General features: G+C 39.5%; 1 protein-coding gene across 1 annotated transcript in view; it reads left to right on the forward strand.

Annotated features, from left to right (window-relative positions):
- The window catches only part of LOC124796429 (beclin 1-associated autophagy-related key regulator), a 132,097-nt gene that overhangs the window by 95,451 nt on the left and 24,608 nt on the right, over positions 1-12,038 (forward strand). Inside the window, exon 8 of the mRNA XM_047260617.1 lies at positions 10,955-11,084. Coding sequence (XP_047116573.1) covers positions 10,955-11,084 — 130 coding nt within the window. The remainder of the gene's footprint in view (positions 1-10,954; positions 11,085-12,038) is intronic.

Below are 12,038 nucleotides of genomic sequence, written 5' to 3' on the forward strand. Positions count from 1 at the left end.
GGGCTGAAGAGGTTTAGGAAAAGGGGTATAGTTCGGAAAAGTCATCCAGAACCCCAGGTCAGGGGAAACTTATCCGATAGGATGAGGAGGAAAGACTGTCACCCCATCTGGTAAGTTTCCGCTGACCTGTTAAAGTTTCCGCGAGTTTTTTGTAAAATTTAATACAGACGCAGTGCTCTTCTAAGCTTGTCATCTAGAAATTGGCAAACTGTGTGCCACAACGTTCTACTCAATATAGCACTGAACAGTAACTAACAGACATACAACAATGAAACTTCCAGCAAAGACATGTGCAGGGATGCCAACCGCATTTCACTCCAAGACACCATTGATGTGAAATTATGAATGTTGCGGAATTTTTTGAATAGACTCGTACTACGGTAATACGAGGGCGCTACCTCCAGAGTTTGTTTGCACAAAAGGTTCATGAATTAAGAAGCGGCCTTTTTTGGTTCAGAAAGGATAGTATCATAGTTTCATATGTGCTAAATGAAGGAAAAACTTATCCCATATTCAGCTTTGTTTTGTGACTATGTTATTGACACATACTGTGGATCAGAAATTATAACAGTGCATAATAAGACCAAAACAGGAGTAGATCAAATGTGCACTGCTTACTCCACCTAAAGGAGAACCAGAAGCCGGCTATTTACCCTCTTTTTTCGAATGATTGACATTGCTGGCATTAATGCCTTCACCACATATGCAAATAGCAACAGTTAGAGGATTTCCCAAAGAATGTTTGTACGTGAAGTGGGGAAAAAACAGTAGTAATCCCCACGATGTGCAAGAGAGCAGCCACACACTCCTTGTCTAGTGAGATAGCTGCTAAAATGGCAGAAATCATAGACAGCAACAATGTAGCACCTTCTCAACAAAGGATACCTCAGCCCTGGTGCACTCAGTTTGTCCTCGCAGTAAAGACATAAACGTTTGAAAACTGTATGTTGAAAGCACAAAAAGAATTATAATATAGGATTTTTCTCAAAATCATCAGTTGGAAAATACAGATCATCTTATATTCACAGAGTAAACTATTGCTGCTGAGTTCATCATTTTTATGTTATTTGACAGATTGATGTAGGGGTTGTTTTACATTTACAGATGAAGCTTTGGCTGTTGAAGTCACGTGCAGATTTATTTTGAAGAATGCAGAAGTATACGTTAGACATTCGATCAGGCTTGAGATTTCCCGACACACTTAACTGCCCAGTATGGTATTGACCTTGCTTGAACAGTCCCATGACATTTGACTTGTGTGTGCTAGTGCAAGGGATACATGAGAAACTATGACCTAGCCATCAAAACAATCTGTAGCTCTGCTTAAAATTCGACAGTTTTGTGAAACACAAGACTACATAGCATTCAGTTCTCTCATCATACAAACTTGTATTTGAAGGGTTTTGTAAAAATGTTCTCATACAAATATCTCTGGTGCTTTTTAAGTAAAAGTAATATTGAAAGGCGAAAACATTGTCCTTCAGAATACATTTCTTGATTCCAAACGCAAGTAAATATTTTATTTGATTGTTAGAGACTGTAATAATTTGCCAACTGGGCTGCCAATCCTAAATTCAATCACTGTTCATGTATTAGAATATGTGTAAAAACTTTACCATCTTTTAATCAGCTTTAGAAGATGATGGTCACATTCAGAGGAAGCAAGAAAGAGAATTCATCCAGAATTAAATTCCTAAAAGCAAACTAAATCATATTACACTAAATGTAGTTGTATCACAAGAGTAAATTGCTGCGGCAACACCTGTCATGGAGATAGTACCAAAAGATGCAACTAGTTTGCGGGACAAGTGGAAGTTTGAGAATTGGACTGAATTGTGATCTTTTATTTATGTATTAGTTACTGCTGTTACATATGACTTCCACGCTAGAAGATATTGCAATCTGTTTTTCACAGTTGCTCAAGCAGAGCACTATGGAAGGTTTGGAGGGGGAGCATTGACAGCAGCTTGGTTGAGAACTGGGGTGAATGTAGGGAGGGAAGCAGTGAACAGTTAGATTTTGTTATGCTGCCAACCAATAGAATCTGCACTATGCACTTTGGTTTTTTTATGAACATCCACCATGTTTAAGTTGCAGTTCCCTGAATCCATTTCAATTTACTTTAAAACTGGACAAATACAAAATAGTACATATTTCTGCAGAAGATGGTGAAAGTCAAGACAAGGACCAGTGACTTACTTAATGTGTTTCCTGCAGCTATGTTGTTGATCCTTGTTATGAGGTATGACAGCAATAAAATGGGGTGTGTCAGCTGCTGGTTCTATGCAGCCAATGAGAGAGTATATGTTTGGAAGCCAGAAATATTGTAACAGTCTCATATCAGTATATTGTCGGTACCTGACCATGATGTACTTCCATCCTGTCACTTGGATTATATGGGATATTATCGTTTGACTCTCAGCTCTCTCCTGTGTCATACAAAGCTTCTAGAAGTAAACACACATGATGTCACTGTAAACAATGCACTGTATTTTAATTAAATGATGTTTGCATGACAATCTAAGGGCATTAAATTTTTGCATGGAGATAAGCCCTCCATTTCGAGCTGTGATTGGATGAGTGTAGCATCTATACATACACTACTGGCCATTAAAATTGCTACACCACGAAGATGACGTGTTACAGAGGTGAAATTTAACCGACAGGAAGAAGATGCTGTGATATGCAAATGATTAGCTTTTCAGAGCATTCACACAAGCTTGACGCCAGTGGTGACACCTATAACGGGCTGACATCAGGAAAGTTTCCAACCAATTTCTCATACACAAACAGCAGGTGACTGACGTTGCCTGGTGAAGCATTGTTGTGATGCCTCGGGTAAGGAGGAGGAATGCATACCATCACATTTCCGACTTTGATAAAGGTCGGATTGTAGCCTATTGCGATTGCGGTTTATCGTATCGCGACATTGCTGCTCGCGTTGGTCCAGATCCAATGACTGTTAGCAGAATATGGAATCGGTGGGTTCAGGAGGGTAATACAGAATGCCGTGCTGGATCCCAACAGCCTCGTATCATTAGCAGTAGAGATGACAGGCATCTTATCCGCATGACTGTAACGGATCATGCAGCCACGTCTCAATCCCTGAGTCAACAAATGGGGACATTTGCAAGACAACAACCATCTAAACGAACAGTTCGATGACGTTTGCAGCAGCATGGACTATCAGCTCGGAGACCATGGCTGCGGTTACTCTTGATGCTGCATCACAGACAGGAGTGCCTGCGATGGTGTACTCAATGACAAACCTGGGTGCACGAATGGCAAAACGTCATTTTTTCGGATGAATCCAGGTTCTGCTTACAGTATCGTGATCGTCGCATCCGTGTTTGGCGACAGCGCGGTGAACGCACATTGGAAGCGTGTATTCATCATTGCCATACTGGCTTATCACCTGGCATGATGGTATGGGGTGCCATTGGTCACACATCTTGGTCACCTCTTGTTTGCACTGACGGCACTTTGAGCAGTGGACGTTACATTTCAGATGTGTTAAGACCCGTGGCTCTACCCTTCATTCGATCCCTGCGAAACCCTACATTTCAACTGGATAATTCATGAACGCATGTTGCAGGTCCTGTACGGGCCTTTCTGGATACAGTAAATGAATCGAATGCTGCCCTGGCAAGCACATTCTCCAGATCTCTCACCAATTGAAAACATCTGGTCAGTGGTGGCCGAGCAACTGGCTTGTCACAATACGCTAGTCACTACTCTTGATGAACTGTGGTACCGCGTTGAAACTGCATGGGCAGCTGTACCTGTACACGCCATGCAAGCTCTGTTTGACCCAATGCCCAGGCGTATCAAGGCCGTTATTACGGCCAGAGGTGGTTGTTCTGGGTACTGATTTCTCGGGATCTATGCACCCAAATTGCGTGAAAATGTAATCACATGTCAATTCTAGTATAATATATTTGTCCAATGAATACCTGTTTATTATCGGTATTTCTTCTTGGTTTTGCAATTTTAATGGCCAGTAGTGTATTATAAAAGTGGATGGATGTGCATGCATGCCTGTATATTCCACTTCTCCACCTAAAGCACTGGATTGATTACAACCAGACTTGGTAAAAATTTTACTTATTATCTGGGAAGAAATACTTCGGGGGTCAAAACCAGCAAATTCTTATTGTGGTGGGGGTGACAGCAATTGACAAAGAAAAGAGAGGAGGAGATGGAGGGGGGGGGGGGGGGATGGACTAATAGATGATTGGAATGAGTATGTATCTGGGCAATGCCGTTTTAAATTTTTGTGAGGAATCAAGACTAATCCCCAATCGCTATGGACCAGATTTTAATGATCGAGAGGAACTGGTTCCTGTGCATTAGTTGTGAGCTGTGCATCTATATCTGAGGAAAGTTCAGTGATTTTTCCAATTAATCTTCATTTCATGAAGTAATATTTTGTATTAAGACTACCATAATTTTATCCAAGTGTGAGGATATGCTCGAGCATACACTCCCAAAAAAATGAAAATATTAAAATATTTCCATAGTTCATCACTACAGTAACATTGTTTTTAAGGAAGGTCCTTCCTGTTCAGTTCATAAAGTTCATACATTCATATATAGCATGGATGCTGATAACTTGCCTGTTGAGTGCTCTGAAACCATTGTCATCGTCATAATTACCAGCAGCAGCAGCACCCGTCTAATTGCTGTACACCTCAAAATTTTGCTGATAATTCTAGTAAGTGATTTCATTGTTTTAGTTATTTACTTGACCAAAACTCAGCTTCTCATATTGTTTACAGATTAGATCACTAAGTGCAAATTAAATTTCCATTCAATCAAGCTACTATGAAAAGTGAATCACCTCTCAACATAAAAATGCACATAGTTGAAGGATTCTTGTTTCCTTTCACATTTGTAGCTATGAAACATTCTAATAATTTTGGTTCCACTTATGTCGTGCTAGCAGGCTTCTTGTATTAGCATATATTAGCATATATATGCATGCAGTGTGAGCACAAATTAATACATTGATTTTGAACTACCCCCTCCCTTCCTTGCCAATCGTATACACTCCTCATCCATGGTGTGTATGCCCTGGGACAACTGGGAGGAATGCAGAAACTTTTCCATCTGGGAAAAACACGGGAATTTTATAGAATTCTGGGAATTTTTTTCATCATTTTAGTTTTCAGCTAAATTTTTGTAATTTTGACTGACTACTCTAACAAAAACGTTTACTTGAGCCTGCTACTGCAGAATAATACTGCAGCAGTAAACCATAAATGAGAGAATGTCACCAAAATAAAACTTTTGCTGCAAAGAAAATCCGTCATTTAAAACAACAAAACACAGTGCACACACAAGCATCTGCCAACAGCAAAATGTCACACAGGCTTTAGGATAAAGACTATGCAATACTTCATAACGGTATTCTGTTTTTGATGAGTGTAACTTCACAACTGTTAACATTTCTAACAGGTCATGGGAAAATATTGCAAATGGTGGTTAGAGAAGCATTGCTTTCAAAGTAAGTTTCCTTTTATGTAAGACGAACTATGTATGAGAATGTACGATGAATTTCTTAAATCACAGAACATTTGATTCTCATTCAAAATTGAGAACCAGCTTTCAGGAAAATTTCATACTCATAAGACCAGCCATTTATGCCATTATTTAAGTTTTTACTTGCACATTTGTAGTTAACATATGTTAAAGGGAAACACACTAAAAAGTGCCAAGGTTCAAGATCAGTTTTTCATAAATTACGGATTATACGATAAGATGGCAGAAAGTACAGTTATCCTTAAAATCAATGTGAGGTCAGTTCTTGAGCAGTTTTGCACATAATTGGCTTGTCTATGGAAATGTAGCGCTTGGTGGAACATGTATTCAGCCAGGTAACGCATGAAATTTTCTGTCCGCAACAATGAAATTTATAATTGTGCTTTTTTTAGAAGCATTCGGTTGTTGCAATTTAAGCTATGCTCTTAGTATCCTGCTTAACCACTCTCTTGGAAAAAAAACAGCCAAAAATATTTGACATCCAATATTAAATGCCAAAGCTTTGCTTTCTTGTAGCTATACAGTATGAAAGTTAATTTAAAACATTAATTTTTCCCATTTGTGTGTTCCCACTACTTAACAATGATGTTGCTATTGGCTGACTGCATCACGTGTTCTATATTCCAAATATCTGCTGTCATTGCCTGGCGAGATCATGTGAGATGATCAGTGATTGCATTGCACGATTCACTTTAGTCAACCAATCTAGATTTCAGTGCTTCGGAAGTTACTGAGCTTTATGTGGTGGAATTTCTATTTATACTTTCGTAATATGAAAACCCTTCTCATGAACCATGGACCTTGCCATTGGTGGGGAGGCTTGGGCCTCAGCAATATAGATAGCCGTACCGTAGGTGCAACCACAATGGAGGGGTATCTGTTAGAGAGGCCAGACAAACGTGTGGTTCCTGAGGAGGAGCAGCAGCCTTTTCAGTAGTTGCAGGGGCAACAGTCTGGATGATTGACTGATCTGGCCTTGTAACACTAACCAAAACGGCCTTGCTGTGCTGGTACTGCGAACAGCTGGAAGCAAGGGGAAACTACAGCAGTAATTTTTCCTGAGGGCATGCAGCTTTACTGTATGGTTAAATGATGATGGCTTCGTCTTGGGTAAAATATTCTGGAGGTAAAGAGTCCCCCATTCGGATCTCTGGGCGATGTTTATTCAGGAGGATATCATTATCAGGAGAAAGAAAACTGGCATTCTGCAGATTGGAGCGTGGAATGTCAGATCCCTCAATCTGGCAGGTAAGTTAGAAAATTTAAAAAGGGAAATGGATAGGTTTAAGTTAGATATAGTGGGAATTAGTGATGTTCTGTGACAGAAGGAACACGACTACAGAAGGAAAAAGACTTCAGTTCAGGTGAATACAGGGTTATAAATACAAAATCAAATTGGGGTAATGCTGGAGTAGGTTAAATAATGGATAAAAAAATAGGAGTAGGGGTAAGATACTACAAACAGCATAGTGAATGCCCATGTCTGCCACAGTAGTACAAGTTTATATGCGAACTAGCTCTGCAGATGACAAAGAGATTGATGAAATGTATGATGAGATAAAAGAAATTATTCAAATAGTGAAGGGAGATGAAAATTTAATAGTCATGGGTGACTGGAATGTGATAGTAGGAAAAGGAAGAGAAGGAAACGTAGTAGGTGAATATGGAATGGGGGTAAGAAATGAAAGAGGAAGCCGCCTGGTAGAATTATGCACAGAGCATAACTTAATCATAGGTAATACATGGTTCAAGAATCATGAAAGAAGGTTCTAGACATGAAACAGGCCTGGAGATACTGGAAGGTTTCAGATAGATTATACAGGGTGATTCAAAAAGAGTACCACAACTTTAGGAATTTAAAACTCTGCAACGACAAAAGGCAGAGCTAAGCACTATCTGTCGGCGAATTAATGGAGCTATAAAGTTTCATTTAGTTGTACATTTGTTCGCTTGAGGCGCTGTTGACTAGGCGTCAGCGTCAGTTGATGCTAAGATGGCGACCGCAGTATCTGGAGATGTTAGAGAATTGGCTGTTCCCTCAGCTCGAACAAGAAGCACAACAATTCATATTTCAGCAGGATGGAGCGCCACCACATTGGCACTTATCTGTCCGTAACTACCTGAACGTCAACTACCCGAGGCGATGGATCGGCCGCCAGGCAGCCCGTGACAGAGCACTTCATCACTGGCCTCCAAGAAGCCCTGATCTTACCCCCTGCGATTTTTTCTTGTGGGGGTATGTTAAGGATATGGTGTTTCGGCCACCTCTCCCAGCCACCATTGATGATTTGAAACGAGAAATAACAGCAGCTATCCAAACTGCTACGCCTGATATGCTACAGAGAGTGTGGAACGAGTTGGAGTATCAGGTTGATATTGTTCGAGTGTCTGGAGGGGGCCATATTGAACATCTCTGAACTTGTTTTTGAGTGAAAAAAAACCTTTTTAAATACTCTTTGTAATGATGTATAACAGAAGGTTATATTATGTTTCTTTCATTTAATACACATTTTTAAAGTTGTGGTATTCTTTTTGAATCACCCTGTATAATGATAAGACAGAGATTTAGGAATCAGGCTTTAAATTGTAAGACATTTCCAGTGGCAGATGTGGACTCTTACCACAATCTATTGGTTATGAACTGTAGATTCAACCTGAAGAAACTGCAAAAAGGTGGGAATCTAAGGAGATGGGACCTGGATAAACTGAAAGAACCAGAGGTTGTACAGAGTTTCAGGGAGAGCATAAGGGAACAATTGACAGGAATGGGGGAAAGAAATACAGTAGAAGAAGAATGGGTAGCTCTGAGGGATGAAGTAGTGAAGGCAGCAGAGGATCAAGTAGGTAAAAAGACGAGTGCTAGTAGAAATCCTTGGGTAACAGAAGAAATATTGAATTTAATTGATGAAAGGAGAAAATATAAAAATGCAGTAAATGAAGCAGGCAAAAATGAATACAAAAATGAGATCAACAGGAAGTGCAAAATGGCTAAGCAGGGATGGCTAGAGAACAAATGTAAGAATGTAGAGGCATATATCACAATTAACGAGACCTTTGGAGAAAAGAGAACCACTTGTATGAATATCAAGAGCTCAGATGGAAACCCGGTTCTACACAAAGAAGGAAAAGCAGAATGGTTGAAGGAGTATATAGAGGGTCTATGCAAGGGTGATGTACTTGAGGACATGGAAGAGGATGTAGGTGAAGATGAAATGGGAGATATGATACTACGTGAAGAGTTTGACAGAGCACTGAAAGACCTAATTCGAAACAAGGCCCTGGGCTTAGACAACATTCCATTAGAACTACTGATAGCCTTGGGAGAGCCAGCCCTGACAAAACTCTACCATCTGGTGAGCAAGATGTATGAGACAGGCGAAATACCCTCAGACTTCAAGAAGAATGTAGTAATTCCAATCCAAAAGAAAGCAGGTGCTGACAGATGACAAAATTGCCGAACTATCAGTTTAATAAGTCATGGCTGCAAAATACTAACGCAAATTCTTTACAGATGAATGGAAAAACTGGTAGAAGTCAACCTTGGGGAAGATCAGTTTGGATTCCATAAAAATATTGGCACACGCGAGGCAATACTGACCCTACGAATTATCTTAGAATTTAGGTTAAGGAAAGTCAACCCTACGTTGCTAGGAATTGTAGACAGAGGAAAACGTCTTTGACAATGTTGACTGGAATACTCTCTTTCAAATTCTGAAGGTGGCAGGTGTAAAATACTGGGAGTGAAAGGCTATTTGCAATTTGTACAGAAACCAGATGACAGTTAAGAGTCGAGGGGCATGAAAGGGAAGCAGTGGTTGGGAAGGGATTGAGACAGGGTTGCAGCCTATCCCCGATGTTATTCAATCTGTATATTGAGCAAACAGTAAAGAAAACAAAAGAAAAATTCTGTGTAGCTATTAAAATCCATGGAGAAGAAATAAAAACTTTGAGGTTCGCCAATGACGTTACAATCATGTCAGAGGCAGCAAAAGACTTGGAAGAGCAGTTGAACAGAATGGACAGTGTCTTGAAAGGAGGATATAAGATGAACATCAACAAAAGCAAAATGAGGCTAATGAAACATAATCGAATTAAGTTGGTTGAGCTGAAGGAATTAAATTAGGAAATTAGATACTTAAAGTAGTAAATGAGGTTTCTATTTGGGGAGCAAATAACTGATTATAGTCGAAGTAGAGAGGATATTAAATGTAGACTGGCAATGGCAAGGAAAGCATTTCTGAAGAAGAGAAATTTGTTAACATCAAGTATAGATTTAAGTGTCAGGGAGTCGTTTCTGAAAGTATTTGTATGGACTGTATCCATGTATGGAAGTGAAACATGGACAATAAATAGTTTGGACAAGAAGAGAATAGAAGCTTTGGAAATGTGGTGCTATAGAAGAATGCTGAATACGTAACTAATGAGGAGGTATTGAATAGAATTGGGGAAAAGAGAAATTCGTGGCACAACTTGACTAGAAGAAGGGTTCAGTTGGTAGGACATGGTCTGAGGCATCAAGGGATCACCAATTTAGTATTGGAGGGCAGCGTGGAGGGTAAAAATCGTAGAGGGAAACCAAGAGATAAATACACTAAGCAGATTCAGGAGAATGTACGTTGCAGTAGGTACTGGGAGATGAAGGAGCTTGCAAAGGATAGAGTAGCATGGAGACTACATCAAACCAGTCTCTTGACTGAGGACCACATCAAAAATATGAAAACATTCAGTTTACATGTTGCCGCATATGAAAGATCTTTCCAGAACGCAATGCCTTTTGCTGGGTTTCATTTCCTTAAGTGCCAGGAAGTTCAAATTTTACGGCTCTGAGGGAAAGTATAGTGTCGGAAAGTATAGTGTCACTTAATATAGAAAAAAATGTACTCTCTCCTGGGGAATAGTGTGTTTTTAACTGTGAAATCTAAATGTACTCTCTCCCGGGGAATGGTGTGTTTTTAAGTGTTTTTAACTGTGAAATCTATGAAAAATCCAGAAACTCCCCCCCCCCCCCCCCCCCTCCCGCCCCCGGCTGGATATACACCCTATCATCTCATTAAGGCATAATGGAATACTTTCTGTAACTGTAATTGCACTTAGCAATTATTACATTTCTGCCTTGTTTCCCCAAGGAGTGTTCTTATAAAACAAATACAGACTAAAAGGGCACTTGCAGAACACCATTTAGCAGTGCATTGTCTGGGGAACTAATTATGTCCTGATATCACATATGCACTCTTCATTTCAGATTTTGAATGCATCAAATTCTTGTAGTGGTATTCAGAGTGATCTACTTCTAAGTTTTCCTAGACATGTTCCTTAGTGATTTCTGCTACTCAGAACTGATTTCCCTCCATTTTAATTAAGTATTTTTTGTTGTAGTGGAATATAGAAGTAGTAATCAATTTTTCTATTGCAGGCAAGGACCATTTGAAGTGGACTGCAATCTCACTAAATCACTAGAAGAACAACTGGCACGAGAATTGGGTCAGAATGAGAGCTCTGATTCAGAAGATGAGAGTGATAATTTGCCAATGGAATGGGAAGCAGTAAGTTTCTTTAAAATGATTTGTCTTGTTTCCAAAAATATATAGCAACATTTCTCCTGATAATATAATATTTAATATTCTCCCGTTACAGTGTTGTTTCAAATGTCCGGCTAATCATTCTGTATGTGTAGTGCTCATCTCGTGGTAATGTGAATGATTTCTTCAGCCAATTAACTGTAATCCTGAAAAGAGTCTCAGCTCCCAAAGCTAACATGATGATATGTGGAGACATGAATATTAATAGTGGTATTGAGGATAAAACTAATAATAGCTTCCTAAATATTTTGAGTGCATTTGGCATGGTACATATGGTAATCATTCCTACTAGGGTATCATGAAGTTCGGCATTAGTCTGAGACCCTCTACTTGCAGGTAGCAACAGGGAAAACAGTAAAGTATTTTTAACGATCTGGACCTATGTGAGCATGACTGTCAGATAAGAAAGGTAAAAACAGGCTTGGTAAAACCCAGAAAACTTCAGGCCTTGAAAAGTCTCTTTTGAGAGTGTAAAATAGATACTACTTACGTTGTCAAATCAGTCCTGGGGTGAAGTGTGTATAGAAAACAATGTAGATGCTAAATGCTAAGTTCTGTATGTTTTTGCATGGTTCATGGCCCTTGAGTCATCAGCAGCAGTCCATAGCATGTGCAGTGGTACATTGCAATCCTGCTGGTGCTAATTGTACAATAGGACCAACCTAGTGAGGCAGTGTAGTTGTTAAGACACTGAATTCGTATTCAGGAGGATGGAATTCACTCTATCCAACCCTAACAATGTTCCAAACATGCAGTAAGTGTGTAGCGTCATCTGACGGTGAATCACTAGGTGATACAAAACTGATCATTGTTAATAAAAATTGAAGAATCGCGAAAGGCAACTAACTGTTAGCAGTAATTTCTGGGAACTTTTAAAAATGTGTTTCTGTAAAATCTTGAATGTCATGATCTCTGCAT

Source organism: Schistocerca piceifrons, chromosome 4 (genome assembly GCF_021461385.2).
Source record: "Schistocerca piceifrons isolate TAMUIC-IGC-003096 chromosome 4, iqSchPice1.1, whole genome shotgun sequence".
Classification (NCBI taxonomy): Eukaryota; Metazoa; Arthropoda; class Insecta; order Orthoptera; family Acrididae; genus Schistocerca; species Schistocerca piceifrons.